At 35.2% G+C, this 21,152-nt stretch overlaps 1 protein-coding gene across 1 annotated transcript in view; it reads left to right on the top strand.

Moving 5' to 3' along the window:
• Positions 1-21,152, top strand: part of LOC127949615 (glypican-6) — a 183,073-nt gene that overhangs the window by 111,289 nt on the left and 50,632 nt on the right. The window contains exon 4 of the mRNA XM_052547049.1: positions 109-274. Within this exon, the coding sequence (XP_052403009.1) occupies positions 109-274 (166 nt within the window). The remainder of the gene's footprint in view (positions 1-108; positions 275-21,152) is intronic.

The raw sequence follows: 21,152 nt of genomic DNA on the forward strand, positions 1-21,152 counted from the left end.
AGAGGTCCTTTCATAGATTATGAGTGCATAGTACTACTCGATTTCTTCCGACAGCTTGCAAAACAACTCAGTCAGTACTAACGTCCTTCCGTTTTATTTCTCCTGCAGGTCAATGTATCTCCAGGTTGCAGTAAAGCATTGACTAAAATGCTCTACTGTCCATACTGTGGAGAAACGCCAGGCCTCAAACCCTGCGCCAACTACTGTCAAAACGTGATGCGGGGATGCCTGGCCAACCAAGCGGACCTGGACCCGGAGTGGAACCTCTTCATTGGTAAGAGTCCCTTTTCTGTTTCCGGCTCAGGTTTACAAATATAGATTTCTCTGTTTGGATTGCTGCCCGATGGATTTTTGAGCTTCTGTAAGAAATGATTCCCAGTATTCAGAGATTGTTTGAATATATATCTTGGCTTTATATTCATAGCTTTGTATAAACAGGAAATTGGTTATTTTACTTTATTTTGCTTGCTTTCACAAGTAGTGTCTGGTAGTTTCACAAGAAGTGTCTCAAAATTTCACATTTCATCTGAGTACACACTCATGTTATTTTATTGTATAGTTTTTTTAATGATTATTAAACTTTTACATTTATGCATTTGGCATATATATATATATATAGAGAGAGAGAGAGAGAGAGAGAGAGAGAGAGAGAGAGAGAGAGAGAGAGAGAGAGATATTTAAATCAGAAGCTATACATTTTATCAGTTAGTGCGTTCCCTGTCCCTCGCCGGGCCCTTGAAATCGTCCAAACTTTTCCGTCCCTGATTATAACATACATCTATTATTAGTTTAATATGTGATTTGCTTCAATTTCATACTCATTCCGTAGCATTTTTCACATACTCAGAATGGGTTTTGAATGTCATTTCATGTTGTTTTAGAGATTTGGAAATGCAAAAGCGAGAGCTTGCTTGATTTCAGAAACAATGCTAATTGCTCACTGGCGGGTTGCACCTCATAAAGCTGCTCAATTCTGCTCAATGTTTAATGTGTTTCTGTTGATGGCACATAAATATAGTTCAAGTGATGGTTCGGCTTGATTCATATGACCTATCGGCGCTAGCTTTAGCAGCTTAATGCCGTCCACCCACAGAAACGACTGCAGAGACGATCCGTAAGAGCTCTGCAACATACTCAATGCAACGTGACAATGCATGCATTGTACAGTATTGTTCAAAATAATAGCAGTACAATGTGACTAACCAGAATAATCAAGGTTTTTAGTATATTTTTTATTGCTACGTGGCAAACAAGTTACCAGTAGGTTCAGTAGATTGTCAGAAAACAAACAAGACCCAGCATTCATGATATGCACGCTCTTAAGGCTGTGCAATTGGGCAATTAGTTGAAAGGGGTGTGTTCAAAAAAATAGCAGTGTCTACCTTTGACTGTACAAACTCAAAACTATTTTGTACAAACATTTTTTTTTTCTGGGATTTAGCAATCCTGTGAATCACTAAACTAATATTTAGTTGTATGACCACAGTTTTTTAAAACTGCTTGACATCTGTGTGGCATGGAGTCAACCAACTTGTGGCACCTCTCAGCTGTTATTCCACTCCATGATTCTTTAACAACATTCCACAATTCATTCACATTTCTTGGTTTTGCTTCAGAAACAGCATTTTTGATATCACCCCACAAGTTCTCAATTGGATTAAGGTCTGGAGATTGGGCTGGCCACTCCATAACATTAATTTTGTTGGTTTGGAACCAAGACTTTGCCCGTTTACTAGTGTGTTTTGGGTCATTGTCTTGTTGAAACAACCATTTCAAGGGCATGTCCTCTTCAGCATAGGGCAACATGACCTCTTCAAGTATTTTAACATATGCAAACTGATCCATGATCCCTGGTATGCGATAAATAGGCCCAACACCATAGTAGGAGAAACATGCCCATATCATGATGCTTGCACCTCCATGCTTCACTGTCTTCACTGTGTACTGTGGCTTGAATTCAGAGTTTGGGGGTCGTCTCACAAACTGCCTGTGGCCCTTGGACCCAAAAAGAACAATTTTACTCTCATCAGTCCACAAAATGTTCCTCCATTTCTCTTTAGGCCAGTTGATGTGTTCTTTGGCAAATTGTAACCTCTTCTGCACATGCCTTTTTTTTAACAGAGGGACTTTGCGGGGGATTCTTGAAAATAGATTAGCTTCACACAGACGTCTTCTAACTGTCACAGTACTTACAGGTAACTCCAGACTGTCTTTGATCATCCTGGAGGTGATCATCGGCTGAGCCTTTGCCATTCTGGTTATTCTTCTATCCATTTTGATGGTTGTCTTCCGTTTTCTTCCACGTCTCTCTGGTTTTGCTCTCCATTTTAAGGCATTGGAGATCATTTTAGCTGAACAGCCTATCATTTTTTGCACCTCTTTATAGGTTTTCCCCTCTCTAATCAACTTTTTAATCAAAGTACGCTGTTCTTCTGAACAATGTCTTGAACGACCCATTTTCCTCAGCTTTCAAATGCATGTTCAACAAGTGTTGGCTTCATCCTTAAATAGGGGCCACCTGATTCACACCTGTTTCTTCACAAAATTGATGACCTCAGTGATTGAATGCCACACTGCTATTTTTTTGAACACACCCCTTTCAACTAATTCAACTAATTGCCCAATTGCACAGCCTTAAGAGCGTGCATATCATGAATGCTGGGTCTCATTTGTTTTCTGAGAATCTACTGAACCTACTGGTAACTTGTTTGCCACGTAGCAATAAAAAAATATACGAAAAACCTTGATTATTCTGGTTAGTCACATTGTACTGCTATTATTTTGAACAATACTGTATAACGTAGAAAGTGAAACTATTTAAATTGTAAATAATGCATTTAATGCATGCTATTTTATTAGGCTTAATGTCCTGATGTGGCGTGCATTTGGTTTGCATTTCTTGTTTTGTATTTTTCAGAGCTCATTTTCTGCGCTATAGATTTTCAATCAGTATTTCACTCCCCCGCAGAGAGATATCGACTGGCTTTATGGTGCCGCAGTTCGATTAGCAAAGGAGGATAATTCATTTTGTTTTGAATATTTGTAGAAGGCTGGTTCTTGTTTGGAACAGCTTGGCTCGGACGGGCCGTCGTAGGGACTGACCTTTGCTCCGTGTGGCATTTCCCCGCAGCCTCTGTTGATGTGCCCTACTCACCTGCATTGATTGGCAGTTCTGTGAAGACATTCAGACGGCGTCTCGCACAGCTCTGGCCTCGTTCACTGGATCGATTGCAGAAATTGTGTGGTTTACCAAACTTTCACAGAAGCAGCCTGGGAAGGCCTGTTGGAAATTGGCAGTATTGAGCTGATTGTGTCGACCGGCATGGGTTTTTTAAGGGAGGATGCCAGTAGTGCTAACTCAAGGACGTATATATGTGATATGGGTTAATGTCGTGTAATTATAGCAATTCCCAGAGGAAAAGCTGCTCTTTTATACTTCAGGAGAGTTAGTGGAGCTCTCGTGCGTGTTTCTGTATCAACTTCGACTCAGATGTTTCTCCTAACATGCATGAAAAAAGTTTAGAGCTGTAAAATGAATGTGGATTACAGCTCAGATCAGAGAAATGTTCATGTTGAGGGCCCTGATTTTTGACTACCGATATTATTTCACATCTCTTTAGATAGATCTTTAGTATGATAGATATGAATAAAAAAAAAAATTTCAAGTAAAAATTAAGTTTCAGCTAGTCGCAAAATAAACATATATTTTTTTAACTTGATGTATTAAAATAACTAAAACAAATAAATAAAAAAAATACTTGGTGTACTAAAATAACTGAAACAAATTTAAAATAAAATTCATATATATATATATATATATATATATATATATATATATATATATATATATATATATATATATATATATAAACACACACACTCATAATAAAAATTACAAAATACACAAGAAAAAATACAAAAAATATACTAAAAACTAAATGGAAAATAGAAAAATAGAAAATAAATGACTATAATTTACTAAAATTAAAGTTATTATTAATAATTTATTATTAATAAAGTTAAAGTTTCTGGATAATTGTATATATATATATATATATATATATATATATATATATATATATATATATATATATATATATATATATATATATATATATATATTCAGCTTTGTTTTAATTGCCAAAAAATGTATAGAATGTTAGTTTTTTTTAATTTTTTTTTTTTTTATGATAACAACACTGTTTTACACACTTAATCACACAAGTACACATGTGGACAATTGTAAATACTGTAGGAAGTCTAAAAATAATCAATTAAATCATGATTGTAATATATATATATATATATATATATATATATATATATATATATATATATATATATATATATGTGTGTGCAATTGAAGCATGTCGAATTTACATATTCAGGCATCTTGTATTAAAACAACTTTGTTTGTGTACCTCATGCTAGGATCTTTCATTTGCTAATTATGGTTCGTTAGCTCTCCTCTGAGAAATAATCATATTTCGGGACATATTTTTTGGTCAGCAATTAAAGATTCCTACTGCGACACGCTAAAGTTTCCCGGCATGATGTGATTCCACAGAACAAATGTAACCGTCGTGAGAAATTAATAATCTGTGTTATTAATTTTCTCATAAAGCCACAGGGGTTTGCATTCATCTCAATTGGAGAGACCGCAGGAGATGTTCTGCCAGCGTTAGATCGTGATCACACTGTTTGGGAAGAAAACAGACGGCTGTGGCATCTCATCAGAGCCAATGAGTTCGAGTTTCACAGGAAATGAGAAACATCAGGCCGCTGGTTTATTCTTATCCTGATGAATACGCCACCTCTGGTCTGGGGTCAGACGGCCGAGGAAGTATCATTTCAGCTCCATCCTATGAGCATCCGTCTCTTTCGGCTTCTGAGGCTCAATTAAACTGCATGATGTCTTGAAGGTTTTCCATGCACAAGGACGTGTTCACTGCAGAAAGGGTTTGTTTGCTGATGCACATTAGATCCTGAACTTATATGTGCATGGACACCGTTTATGAATTACACAATGTTCAGAGTGAGATTATTTGCAGTGCATTATACAGTCAAACTCTATAAAGTTATCTTTCTTTCTTATTGGTTGAGCTGTACTTATATACAGTACACTGAAATGCCACTGCAAACAAATGATGGCATGAAGACAAGCTTTAAAGAGCAGAATCTGGCCAAGTTTGTATAAATGACTTTGCAATAAATTGGAGTGAATTTCTATGCAGTGCATTCGAAAGCATTCTGTACAATATAGCATATATACTGAAAAAAGTTTTGCAATTGATTTTAACAGCAAGTAACATGTTAAATAATAAAAAAAAATTAAATTCAAAAAGAAAGAAAGACTATATTTACTTATTTTTTATATTTATTTAATTTTCAGCTAGCTACCAAGAAACAACTGCCATTCTCATTTATTTAAACTCAAATAAAAATGATTAAAACAGAAACTATTAAAAATAGTTTAAACTTTTATATATATATATATATATATATATATATATATATATATATATATATATATATATATATATATATATATATATACATATATACATATGTATATATATATATATATATATATATATATATATATATATATATATATATATATATGTTTTTCTATTTTTATTCAAAGTACTTTTTATTTGTTTTCACAAGGTGTCTGGTTGTGCGGGAAATTTTTAAAGACAAAATCATCATCTTACACATTTATTTCAGCGTTTCTCCATACTAACATGAGAAGGGTTATTTATAAAGCTGCTTTCATGCAGACAGCACTGCAGGGACGACAGAAGATCAGACGTAAGGAACAATATACAGAGCATTTGATGTTAAAACACTTCCATTAGAGGAAAATGAGCGCTTTAGTATTGCTGAGACTCGGCAGCTACTGAAACGTGAGATAAAAATATTTCATTTTAATGAAGGTGTAGTAGAAAATGTTGCGTAACGTCTTAAGAGAAATAAAACATGCAAGTGCAGTAATTTCAGTTTTAATCCGTGTTGAACTCAAATGAGTTTTTGATTGTAATCCCTCCTTGACCTCATGGAAAGGTCCTGCTGTTATATAATCACATCAGCAGCAAACTCAATGTAAGCCACGCTGATTAAATGCATAGATTTGCTGAGCTGTATCGATCCTCAAGGGGAAATTCAGGAAGGAACACTTTGACCTGAATGTGATATGAACTTGGCCTTAAATGAGGTGAATATGAGCTTCTGCAGAGGTGCTGCTGGGCAAAATATGATCATTTTACAAACTTATACAGTGTTAGAAGACGTAATGCCTCAAAGTGATGCATATACTTCAGTAACCTGTATAGTCTGTCTATGATTGCCAAGAAAATGCATGCATTAATATGCATTTATAGATTTTTTTCAAGTGAATTTGAGGGAGATAATAATATACATTCAAAGAAATTAATATTTTTATTAATCAAGGATGCATTAACTTAATCAAAAGTAAGACATTTCTCATGCTACATAAGATTTATATTTCAAATCTGTAAATCCTGAGGGGGGAAAAGCATCATGGTTTTAACAAAACTATGAAGCAGCTATATTGATAATAATCAGAAATGTTCCTTGAGCAGCGAATCAGCATATTTTCATGATTTCGGAAGATCATGTGACACTGGAGACTGGAGGAATGGTGCTGAGAATACAGATTTGATCACATGAATAAATTATAATTTACAATACATATTTACATAGAAAACAGTAATTTTAAATTGTAATAATATTTCACAATGTTACCCTTTTTACAGTACTTTACAGTACTTTTAATTTTAAAACAATATATATATATATATATATATATATATATATATATATATATATATATATATATAGTGTATTATCGCGATTAACTAAATTAACTAGAACTGAAATACAATTTAAAACAACTAATAATAATAAAAAAATCATTTTATTATGAAGTTATGAAGTATTGTTTATTAAAAAATTGATTTGATCAAATTAAAAAATATTTAATTTATTGTTTGATTAAATAAAAATAAAAAAAGGATTAGAAATTATTAAGAATTACTGTATATTTAATCACACAAATGCAGACTTGGTGAAAATAAGATATTTTTTCTAACATTTAGAAATCATTACCTACAGTAGTTTGTGTCATTTTGAGCTGATGTCCAGTGCATTTAAACATGTCTCATCCAATCAGACCGAGCCACTCTTTCACAGCTGGAGTGTCTTTAGGATGTGATTAGGGGTTTGTTGAATGTGTGAGTGATGCTGGCCACATCTGTGTGCGGCTCTCCCTCATGTGTGACTGACACGGCCACCGGTAAACATGTAGAGAGACTACCACACACACACACACACACACACACTAGGCTGCATATTAAGAGCTGTTAGGTGTGTAATGTGAAGTGCTCTACAGTGATGTGCTCAAACACTGAAGCACACTACACTCACACTCTCAGCCAACAAGACAGAGCGACTTTGACCCAACACTGTCCTCTCCCAAAGGAAAATATCATCATTCAGCTCAGATCGTGAGATGAGGACTTCATAATGAATCAACCATAAGTCTGATAAAAAATTAAAAAAACAAAAAAAACGCTTATTATGTGTCAGTCTTCCTATGTATTTATTCATTTTTTGTGAAAATTACTAAAACCTTTTTTTTATGCATAATTTATTAGGAAATGTATTTTTTTTTAAAGTCAAGTACAAATAATATTGTAACAATATAAATCTCCATATTCATCGGGAAGAAGGAGGCGGGAACCGGCGCACAATCAAAAAGCATTTTAATAATTAATAAATAAATACAAAACGGCGCACCAGCCCCTCACGGACGACTGGTGCGCACAAATAAAAGCCAAAACATAAAATAATGTCCCAGGCCTGGTCCTCTCTCGTCCTTCACGGTCGTCACTCCAGTTTTATATCCTTCCATCTCCTACGTGGGACTCGATACTAGCGGTGGGGCTCAGGTGCAGCTCATCTTCAATCACTACACCTGGCCTCACTCCTCGTTCCCACGCCTCTCGGCCCCGCCCCACTCGCCACATACCCCCATCGCCCCTCGCAGGCCGGGGGGTACTCCCGAGACTGCGCTATACTCCCCCCCCCCCCTTCCCTCCGGGGGAGACCGCTCACGGGGACCTGCGGGAACCTGGGGGTAGGACAGACGAGGCGAGAGAAAAGGAGATGGAAGGAGGAGCGACAGGGACGAGAGAGGGGAGAGAGGAAACAAAAAAAAAAAAAAAATCCGGTTCCCAGACGCACTGCTGCTCGGCCCTCCACCGGCTGGGTGATCTCCTCCGCGGTGCCCGGCGGTGGCACTGGACGGCCCTCGGCGGACGGCACGACACTCCTCCGCCGCCCGGTGGACGGCGACGGCTCCTCCGATTTTGGGCAGCGGCAGGAGTCCCCCGTTCCCTGCCCCTCCGGATTCCGTCACGGAGGCGGCAGGCTCCAGCCCCCTGGCGAACGGCGCCGACTCCTCCGCTCCCTCACGGACGGCAGCCGCCCCTCCTTGTCGTGGGCGGTCGGCAGCGAGCTCGCCCGTCCCCGGCAACTCGCTCCAGCCCACCGCCTCGAGCGTCCCTGGCGGCACATACCTCGCCAGCTCGAGGGCACTGCGGATTCACCACAGCGGCGAGGGATCTTCAGCAGCGCGTCCCTCCTTCTCCCGGGCTTCGGCACCACTGTAACGATATGAACTTCTTACTCATCGGGAAGAAGGAGGCGGGAACCGGCGCACAATCAAAACCATTTTAATAATCAAAAATAAACACAAAACGGCGCACCAGCCCCTCACGGACGACTGGTGCGCATAAATAAAAAGCAAACATAAAATAATGTCCCAGGCCTGGTCCTCTCTCGTCCTTCACGGTCGTCACTCCAGTTTTATATCCTTCCATCTCCTACGTGGGACTCGATACTAGCGGTGGGGCTCAGGTGTAGCTCATCTCCAATCACTACACCTGGCCTCACTCCTCGTTCCCACGCCTCTCGGCCCCGCCCCACTCGCCACAAATATTTTATTTGTTTATTTGTTTGACTTTAAATAAATAAATAAAATATAAATTACACCAGTAACATTTGTTTAAATTGCATCACAATGTAAATATATAAACATATCTGTCTGTTTGTATTTTTATCTGTCTGTCTATCTGATGTTTTTTTTTTTTTCTTTTAAAAATGTATTAGTAAAGTCACTGAAGAGCAAGTATTTGTTTAAAAAGTCGACTATTAACATTAAATAAAAAGAAACTCAATTAAAATAAGAAAATGTAAATTTAAATGTGTTGCATTGTGGGAGTGTTTATTTTAATAAATTTATAAAATTGTATCCTCGATTCTCATTACATACTTTGTCCTGATGTTATTATTATTATTATTATTATTATTATTATTATTATTATTATTATTATTATTATTATTATTATTATATAAAAAATAAAACTTTATTTATACTATATAAAAATCAGCAATCATTAAATTAGGTATAGGTACTACAATATCTAAATAATTTAATGATTAATTAAACACACACACACACACACACACACACACACACACACACATATATATATATATATATATATATATATATATATATATATATATAATATTATTATTATTATTATTATTATTATTATTATTAATATTTTATTTTTTTGTATATGTTTGAAATGTTGTTGACAGCTTTCATTCAGTCATAAATCTGTGAAGAGTTAGCGTCATTGAGCGGCATGTGTTGAGGTCAGTGAAGGATGCAGGAGTCATTATGTGCTGGACTTCTGCTCATGAATGCCAGAGAAACATCACTCACACACTTTCATGATAAACAGCCTCTGCTCGCTTTTATGACCGCAACATCATTATCATTTTTCTCGTCAGCATCTTGTTGGGATATTAAGTGTCAGAGTATAATAAATGCCTGACGACATGCCCTCGCCGTGTGGACAACGAGTTTCTGTTTTTTACACTTTATGTACAATAAAAATACATCTAATTACATTGTTATATTTTTGTTTTGCATCTATCTATCTATCTATCTATCTATCTATCTATCTATCTATCTATCTATCTATCTATCTATCTATCTATCTATCTATCTATCTATCACTTTTATGTTATTTTTTTGTGCAGGCATTAAGCATTTGTTGTTTTAAACCTTTTTTTAAATATATTATTAATTTAGTTATTTTATGTTTAAGTGCATTAAATTTTTAATGTTTTATTTTATTTTGTTTTATTTTTGTACAAGCATGGCATTAAACCTTTTTGTTCTTTTTTATAACCTTTTATTTTATAAATATATAACTGATTTTATTTTTATTTTTTTATATTTCGTTATCTATGAGAGTGCTTCTCCAAACATAGTCTCTCTCTCTCTCTCTCTCTCTCTCTCTCTCTCTCTCTCTCTCTCTCTTTCACATTAATCAGTGAATGCTGAAGATGAATCCTGTCTTTATTTTATGCTGAGCCAGCGATACCATCCTGTCTTGGTATCGTATTTTCCTTCATGCATTGGGTTAATTACAAAGGCTAATTAAGATTTAGGCCTATGTTGTCCTTTGGTGAGTCCTTTGTCACCACAGTGTAAGTGATCTGCATTGATTTTATTTGCTCATTTCTTTTTAATTGCATGGCTTTGTCTCCATGTGTAATAGGAGCTTGCTGCAACCTCACAATTCATGAAAATGTAAGTCAATATTATTTGCCTCTCTTTCATGCGGTGTCCTTGTGCATAAGATACAAATTTAGAGAGAATTTGAATAGAATTAGAAAGGCTTAAATGGCAATAATGATGCATTTAAGAGGATCTCACGTCAATGTTATATTATATTCTTTTTAAACTTTATATTATAATATATTGTATCTAAATGCAATCAATTGGACATGTGTGTTCAGCGTTCAGATAAGGCTTTGAAATGCATCAGATGGTGTTGCGTAACTCCTCAGAGTTGTGCAACACTTTCTAAAATACTTTTCTTAAAATGAGCCGTTTTTATCTGTGGATTAAATATGAAGTTAGTCATGCATCAGATGCTCTTATGCGATTTGAGATGGCGAATGTAAATGTACAGTGCTGCTGTGGAGGTAATAATTCCTCATGACTCTGTGAGTGACAGCTGGGATGGCCGGTGAGGTCAGCTGGGTCGTTGCTATCGGCGACCGTCTCCATAACGACGTGTCCAGCTGTCAGCTGCGGAGCTGCAGATGTTCACTTGTGCCCACTCCACGTCTCTTCTGCCCGAGAGAAATGGGAGGAAATGATTTCATGTCCATTAGTGACCGTCAGTCAAAGCGATTATTGTTTGATTTGTGTACGATACAAAATATATTAAAAAAAGATTATTTTTTAACAATACATGTGCTCATATCATGTCATACAGAGAGCATTTGATAAGTTGCACCCATTCAGCCATTAGGCTCAAAAAATACATATCTTACATTTTTGTTGTTTTCAATTTAGGATAATTAATTATTATTTATTTGTGTATTAATTTGATAATTTATTAATTTACTCATATAATTAGCTGAGACTATGTACTAAACAAATGACAAATACAAATGCAAAATTATTATTATTATTATTATTATTATTATTATTATTATTATTATTATTATTATTATTATTATAAATATTTTTTTTATTAGGACCAATTTAAAAATTAAGATTATATATATTTCAAATGGAGACAAAGCCGTATAATTATAAAGGATACATGTGTGTGTGTATATATATATATATATATATATATATATGTGTGTGTGTGTGTGTGTGTGTGTGTGTAAAACAGCAATATAAAATAGCAAATATATCGCAGATACTTTATTTATTTTACTTCTTTACTTAAGTACCTGAGAGTAAGTACAATACAACTATAATTGAAATAAATAAAAAATGTGTTACACACGTATAAATGATATGCATATACATAAAGCTATGTATACTCTGCATATTTTCTTTTTTCATAATTTGTTTTCATTTCCCTTGTCTTTTTATTGTAAGTTAAACCATTCATTCATTCGTTCGTTCATTAATTTATCCTTTCTTTCATTCATTTTAATTTCATCTTAGATAAAAACTAAATATATGTATTAAGTAATATTCAGGTATAAAGCCATATATAGAATGACACGAATGATTTAATTATATTGCTTCTATAAATAGCTTTTTAATAATTGCCTTTATTGCAATTTAAACCATATTTTATTTTACAATTTCTGAAAAAGGCACATTTAATTTACTCGCTTAGGTAAAACAAATGTTTTATAGTGTTGTTGTGTTATTACTTGATTGGATTGTAAAAAAGAGGCCATTGTTTTGAAATTATTTCACCCTCTTGCATGGGCCATGATCACATAAAAATAATAGAAAACTTGTTTTGGAGATATAGAAAGAATCATTTTGATTTCATGTTGGCCATCCTATAATAATGAAAGAGCGAGGCGGTCAGTGAGGATGTGTTTGTCCTCTCAGCACATTAAACTCTATTAAAGGGCCGTGTTTCTTTGCTCTCTCTGCTGTTGAAACACACTCAGTCCTGGCTGCTGTATCTCTCTCCTCTTCCTCTTCTGAGTGATTGAGTCACAGATGGTAAATGGTGACAGATATGACAGGTACAAACCAGATCCTGAACCCCTGGCTGACAGAAAAACAGCCGAGGACCGAAAGACGAACTGCTCAGAAACGCGGCTGGTGTTCATAGACACGTCTCACTGCTGCTCGAATGAGTGGGTGTGATTCCTCCTGCGGTTTGTTATTAAGAAAGATGGCATTTGTAGATTGTGCTGCTGGTTTCTGAAGCCAAACCCTCACTGAGAGTTTCTACCGCTGCTGCTTTGTCACTCGGGTTGTTTTAGGAGCTGTCAGTCAGCGTTTGTTTTGTATTAACAGAGGTCAAAAATCTTGTTAGGCTCCTTGTCCTGAAAGATCATTTTGCTAACATCCTCATTACATAAAAAAGTTACAATTTTAGAATGTTTCAATGCTAAAACAGTTTTTTTGCAAGAGTAAATGGTAAAAAGGATGTTCAGTGTTATCATTTTGCGAACATTATTGGAAAGCTAGTTTTAGCATTTTAAAAACGTGAGACAAAAATCCAACTAAAACATTTCAGAAGTACATTCCATGACTCATGTACAGTAAAATGTTTTTGTGCTAACATTTTTAGAACATTAATAAAGACCAGAAAAGGCCTTTGAATAAACATTCTATTAAGGTTCTGAGAACATTCTCTGGTAACTACAGTTTTATTATTTTAAAAAGTGTGTGTGATTTTATATCACACACGTTTACATACATACATACATTTTATATCAATATAAATTTACAACATTATTCATTCATTCATTCATTCATTTGTTTTAGTTTACTTAATTTATTTGTGTGTTTGTTATTTTAGTTATTTACTTATTTTAGTAATTAATTGTACTTATTTTAGTAACTAACTTTTTCAATTAAAGTTAGTTTAAGGTTTTTATCTGTTTTTAATGTCAATGTCATTTGTTTATTTATTTGTTTGTCTATTTGTTTGTTTGTTTGTTTTAGTTTATTTATGTTTGGCAACTAAGTGATATAAAGTAAGTTTAAGGTTTTTACATCATGTATGTCAAAATCATTGTTGTTGTTCTCATTTGTTTGCTTGTTTGTTTATTCGTTTTAGTTTCGTTTTAGTTTACTTAAGTTTAGCTTAGGTACACATTCTTTTACATATTATTCTATCAATATAAGCTGATTTGTTGGTTATATACAAACCTGATTCCAAGTTGGGACACTGTACAAATTGTGAGTAAAAAAGGAATGGAATAATTTACAAATCTCATAAACTTATAATATAATATAGATTCAGCGCCGCCGCTCCCAACACGCGCATCACGCACTGTGCATAGGGCACCAAGTGCTTAGGGGGCACCAAAAATATCCAATAACATTTTTTTTTTTTTTTTATGTCGGTATTATTTCATTAGCCTATAGAAATATTAGGCACATTTTAGCCATGTATATGTAACAAGAAAGGGGGAACAAGAAATATATATAATAATTGCTCTAGTCTAGTCCGGTCTAGTCTAGAAAGTACGGGAAATGTGCTGCATGTGCGTGCTGCTGCTAATCTTACTAATGCGCCTCGAACTTGCTGACGTTAATGTTAGCATCAGCAAACTATGTTATTATAACTTACAATGTAAAGACGTGTTTCCGCACGTCTGCAGGTCTCGCGGCACGGTAGACGCGAATTCTCCTCATTCGCGCATCTAGTTACAAGAGATTCTGAGTTATGAAAAGGATCATTGCAAGCTGATAGCGACCGGCTTTTGTGGTGGAAAATGTAATTTATTCAAAGTGACATTGAATTTGCAAAAAAAAAAAAAATTGTCGTATTTTTTAAAAATTATTTTGATATTTTTATTTTACTATTCTGTTGACTGTTTACAAAGTCAGCAAAGCTGTGAAGATTTTCTTTCTCTTTTTAGTGTTCTTAAGTTTTATACTGTGATGCTGCTATTGTGTGTTATTGGTATTGAGTTATGTTTGTTAATAAAAAGTTAAACTGGCAAAAACAAACGTTTTTTTTTTTTTCTTTCTCGGGGTCGGGGTGGGGGGCATCATAAAGGAATTATGCTTAGGGCACCAAAATGGCTAGCAGCGGCACTGTATAGATAACATATTAAATGTTGAAAGTGAGACATTATGAAATGTCATGACAAATATTGGCTCATTTTGGATTTCATGAGAGCTACACATTCCAAAAAAGTTGGGACAGGTAGCAATAAAAGGCCGGAAAAGTTAAATGTACATATGAGGAACAGCTGGAGGACCAATTTGCAACTTATTACGTCAATTGGCAAAATGATTGGGTATGAAAAGAGCCTTTCAGAGTGACAGTGTCTCTCAGAAGTCAAGATGGGCAGAGGATCACCAATTCCCCCAAAGCTGCGGCAAAAAATAGTGGAGCAATATCAGAAAGGAGTTTCTCAAAGAAAAATTGAAAAGAGTTTGAAGTTATGATCATCTACAGTGAATAATATCATCCAAAGATTCAGAGAATCTGGAACAATCTCTGTGTGTAAGGGTCAAGGCAGGAAAACCACACTGGATGCCCGTGATCTTCGGGGCCTTAGACAGCTTTGCATCACAAACAGGAATGATACTGTAATAGAAATCAAAACATGGGCTCAGGAATACTTCCAGAAAACATTGTCGGGGAACACAATCCACCGTGCCACCATTCGCCGTTGCCGGCTAAAACTCTATAGGTCCAAAAAAGAAGCCATATCTAAACATGATCCAGAAGCGCAGGTGATTTCTCTGGGCCAAGGCTAATTTAAAATGGACTGTGGCAAAGTGGAAAACTATTCTGTGGTCAGACAAATAAAAATTTGAAGATCTTTTTGGAAAACTGGGATGCCAAAAAGAGGACAAGGACAACCCAAGTTGTTATCAACGCTCAGTTCAGAAGCCTGCATCTCTGATGGTATGGGGTTGCATGAGTGTGTGTGGTATTGACAGCTTACACATCTGGAAAGGCACCATCAATGCTGAAAGGTATATCCAAGTTCTAGAACAACATACAACTGCCAGCCTGCAGTCCAGATCTTTCACCCATAAAAAACATTTGGTGCATCATAAAGAAAAAGAAGACCTAAGACAGTTGAGCAACTAGAAGCCTGTATTAGACAAGAATGGGACAACATTCCTGTTCCTGAATTTGAGCAACTTGTCTCCAGATGTTTGCAGACTGTTATAAAAAGAAGAGGGGATGCCACACAGTGCTAAACACGGCTTTGTCCGAACTTTTTTTTGAGATGTGTTGATGCCATGAAATTTAAAATCAACTTATTTTTCCTTAAAATGATACATTTTCTCAGTTTTAACATTTGATATGTTGTCTACATTGTATTCTGAAAAAAATATTGACATTTGAAACTTCCACATCATTGCATCCTGTTTTTATTCAAAGTTTGTTCAGTGTCTTAACTTTTTTGGAATCGGGTTTGTATGTTGCTTACCTTACTATAGACATGAATACATATTTGGTCATGAAAATACACCTTGTAAATGAATTTTCCCGGTGTCATTTAATATGCCTAGGCCCTGAAGCGAGGCTGTGGGCTATAACCAGCTCCTCTCTCCTCATATTGGAGAAGAGCTCTTGAGACTGGAGAGGAGCTCAGAGGGAATGTGATCTGACAGAGAGTTGGACTTGAAGTGCAGCTCACAGTTGGGAAAGTCTCTGATTACTGCTCGCATTATTGGGGAGGTTTCATGATAACCATTTTTATCTTTTGCCAGGGAATGACAGAATCAGTCCAGGATACAATCATAAGATCACATACAGACTAGAGGTCGACCGATATATCGGGCCGACATGTGTCATTTTTTTATATATCGCATCGGCCGATATCCGTGTTTATTAGCGCCGATTTAAAGTCAGGCACGCCGGCGGGCAGCCCCGTGTTATTGTTGCGGTGGAAAGTGCTACTGCTACATGTGAAGGACCTTTGGAGATAAAGGTAGTCAGATTATTGTGCTGCTTCATATTTTTGTGGAAACCACGGTACATCTGTTTTCTCGTGAGTGTTTAATCAATAGGAAGTTTGAAAAACAGCATTTATTTGAACTAGAAATTTGAATTGCTCTTATTGTTACTTCTGATCAATTTAAGGCATCCTGGCTGAATAAAAGTTTTCATAGTTTTATTTTCATAAAAAACAAAAACTAATTTTGTTCTCACCAAAAGAATTTGCTTTTGAAGTTATATGTATTGATTAAATAGCAAATATAACAAATCTAGTTTAATAATAATAATAATAATAATAATAATAATAATAATAATAATAATAATAATAATAAAATTAAAAAGTTTCTCAAAGATAATAAAATAACATTCTTTTATCATTTGATACATATATATTAAATGTTAAATGAGCATGTTATTTTAGTATATTACAAACACCGTTTTTTTATATATTGAATGTTTTCTTATAACAGTTATTTTTCATAATTGTGTTGAAATAAAATATGGTTAAGGTTTTTATTATTTATTTTATTTCATTTCAAGTATTGTTTTTTATGGTTTTAGTTTTTTATAACCCTGTATGACCTTATTTTGCATGCAAATTAAAGCTGCGGTAGGGAACTTTTGACGCTCTAGCGGTTAATAAACAGAACTGCTTGCGTCTTGCGGAAGAACATCGTAGCCGGAACTACTTCTCTCTGTTTATGTCTATGAAGAATCACAAAGGTACTGGGTTACTCCGCCGCGGTACCCCCGAAGCAATCTAAAATAGTCAGAATATAAACACTTATTATAGGTGCACCCTAGTGATTCAGGACAAGCCAAAAACACGGTTTGGAAAACGGATTCATGGTGTACTCACTTATTATATATATTTTTCTACATTTTGAACACAAACAAAGTTACGGACCGCAGCTCTGATTGGTTATTTTTTACCGGGAGCGATGGAGTTTCTGCAAATGGCAATAGGACCTATGGGAGGAGCCAGAGGAGCTTGATTTTTTTCACAGATTATCTGTCCCATATTCTACTGCCAGGACATAATGACAGGTTTAATAAATATGTAAAAAAATTTTTTTTTACAAAAGTTCCCTACAGCACCTTTAATTTAAGAAAAAACAAACGATAAAAGTAAGAAAGAAAGGTTAGGTTATATTTTAGTTATTTATTAGAACTCTATTAAAAACTAGCCTGCATAACCCCATTTTATTACATGAGGTACCTTAAACTGTCTTGTAAACATCATGGTTTATGGATAATCTGATCATCCTGTACTCAAGAGAACTTCAGCGACTCTAGACTGTAGAAAATAGAAAGTCATTGAAATTCCTTTTAAACTCTTGAGTCTGTGTAATATGTGAGATTGATATTTGTCATCTGAATTGAGGTCTGGACGTCTTGAGTCCAGAGGGGTGTCTTGGTAAACAGTTTTTAATGGCTGTTTGCGTTCACCTCCCTCTTTAAAGCAGGTTAAGCTCACACAAACAGCTGGCTTTCATCATAGGGAGCTGTGGCTCACCTTTGTGTCCGCCGCACAGCTAGTGAGCGTTAGCCGTTTAATGGAACGTCACGATGTGTTTTCCACTGTTGAAAATAGCTATTAAATGCATTGTGAATAGAAAGAGAACATGAGCAGTCGTGCAGGGGATCATATACTGGCCTGATTTGGCCTGTTGTGCAATGCTGTGTTGTTAAAAACACATTAAATGCGCCTCTGAAAAATAAATCAGATGGGGTTTTGAATCTGTGAAAGCTTGAGGAAAGGTTTTGGCTAATGATAACCTGTCCATCTTCCAGAGCATTTTTGTTTTAGCGCGTAGCGCTGCTTTCCAAACGTTTGTGGCTTTTTGAGCAGGAAAATAGTTGTTTTCTTGCAGGAAGGGTTTAATCAGCGTGTTTGCGGTTCAGACTGTTGAAACACTCTCTCACTCAAATGTTAATTCTAATGAGAGACATTTAGCAGCAAATGTTCTTTCCAATTTTACCCTCAGACCATGATGAAACCCGTATGTTTTCAGCCAGGATTCTCTATAACTATGCACATGGTGTGTTTGTCCTGGTTTGTTATGTGCCTGGAGATGTGAGACAAGGACACTCTTGATGTAAAAAGAGGATTTTCATTTCACATATTACCTAGAATATGCTGAAATTGTAATATGACAAGTGACTTAAAAGTTAAATAAATCCTATTATTCTTTGTCTTTCTTCCTTTCTTCATTGCTTTCTTTCTTTCTTTTTAATGTAATATTAGATTATGTAGTATTAATTTATTTCCTTTATGAAAAGTAATTTTCAAGCACATTGTATCTGGGGAAAAACACATTTATTTAAGGACATTTTAAATATATATTACACCTTACACATTAATCTGTTTGTTTTTGTTTTTTAACATAGGGCAATACATACATCTCTCTCTCTACTATACTAATGCATGTAGAGCCTTTATCTATTTTCCGTATATACTTTCATATGTATTTCCAATGCCTGTTGTAGTCATGGTCACATGCACACCTTGTACATGCTAAACAAAAGCTGTATAAACAGATGAAAGATGTTCCTTTGCTGTTGTTTTGTTCAAGTGCAGTGAGAGATGTGTATTAACATCTTTGTGTTTTGTTATATTTCCAGTAGCTGGACTGTAGTCTCCCAATACATTTGCATCTTATTAGCTCAGACTGAACTCCCGTTGCTCCGAAGAGCTTTAGAGAAAGAGATGCAGAGATCCCATCATTAAAATGTAGCACTTTATTCACAGCTGGTCAAGCATGAAGAGCTGTGCGGCGATTACCGCCCGGGCCACTATCGAATTCTCCACTGACTTGTGAGACCAACTGTCCAATTAAGACCGGTGTGAATATTCTGCAGTGGATTTTTTGAGGTCCATCAACTCACAAGCTTTCAGTAAAGTCTTCATCTGAACTCAGAAAAGTGGGGCTGATTAGTCAATAACTGCTAAAGCCTAACGTTCTGGCAAATTTGAGAGCCTTAATGACTCTACGGATGCTTTTAAATAGCATTAATTTAGTTAATGGTCTCAGGCATACGCACTGAACATTTCTTGTTGGTATTATCTCATGTTCTAGGTGAATAATAGCAGAGTTTTGAAGACTAAAGATTTGATTTGAAGTTTTTGACTGTTCGTTTCGATCATTTGATTCATTTTATTCAATATTCAATTGGAATTCCTGTTAGGCTTACTATAGTAAATTAAAATAATAATAATAATAATAATAATAATAATAATAATAATAATAATAATTTATTACTTAAATGGAAATATTAAATTAAAATTAAATTAAATTAAATTAAATTAAACACACAATATAATATATATTCGTTATATATAACAATTTATAATTATTATATTTTTAGATGCCGACAAAACATTTCTCATTAAAACACACACAAACAAAATAATAAATTATATATATATATATATATATATATATATATATATATATATATATATATAGCAACTTATAATTATTATGTTAACTTTGAGTGCTATTTGATTAATTAATTAAAATAAAAGTTTACTTAATTACTTTAAAAGTAGCTTGTACCTCCTGCTGATCTTAACACGTATTATTTTGTTGACCTCTTTAAACTTCACATTGAAGATGAGATGCAGAGCTCTCTGCTGTCTTCATTTATATATTTCCATTAATGTTTATTGCCAATACAAGTGGCCATTAACTTTAAGCATATGCGCTGTGGCCCGGGTCTGTTTGTCGTCAGACGTCATATTAAAAGCCATTCATCCGTTCAGCCGTGAATGTATATGACAGTTTCAGTTTCAGCAAACTATACTGGAATTATATGTTCATCCGTGGAATCTGCAAAGGAAAAACACAATGCTTTGAGAGTTGCATGCATCAGCAACAACAAGTCATTTTCCACAACAGAGATTCAAGGTAAACAATGTTTTACAGCGTATGTGGAGCCTCTGAAAGCATGCCATTTGTATACTGAAGACGAGAGTAAACAGACAGTCATCATGGGAGAAAAGGAGAGCTTTACTTCAGTTTGTAATATTTACCAGCTCTGTAGAGACACACACTGTAGTTATGTTCTCCTGCTCTGTTTAGCACTGGCTGTGAGTAAATGTGACTGAGCATTCACAGTATTTGATGATCCTCTCTGTAATTATTTAATGATGAAGTCTAAATTGTCCTTGGCCGATGAAGACAGCTCCATCGTTTTAGGTGACTAATTATTCCTGCCGGGATCCAGCAGCCTCCCACACGCTCCTTTATATGCAGACTGACAATAAACAGCAAGCCCACGTTCAGCACCCCATGTAATCCTCAGAGAGAAGAGGCCTGGAGACGCTGAGATCTCGACTCGCATTAGACACCTGCTGAAGGCCTGTAGACTACAGCACTGTGGATGCCAGAGAAATGGACTGAGAAGGTGAACCTCGCCAAACCTGTCAAGAACATTTGGGGTTCAACAATCTGCTATTCTGTAAAATTTAATATTATATGTTTCCCTGTGTTTTTCTGTTGCTATGGTTTAAAATGAATGAATGAATATATGTTAGTATTGCAATTTTACTGTTATATAAAACAACAACAACAATAGTAATAATAAGTGCAATTAGATGTGTTCACCCAATTTGTTCTGCCTGTT

Source organism: Carassius gibelio, chromosome B1 (genome assembly GCF_023724105.1).
Source record: "Carassius gibelio isolate Cgi1373 ecotype wild population from Czech Republic chromosome B1, carGib1.2-hapl.c, whole genome shotgun sequence".
Taxonomy (NCBI): domain Eukaryota; kingdom Metazoa; phylum Chordata; class Actinopteri; order Cypriniformes; family Cyprinidae; genus Carassius; species Carassius gibelio.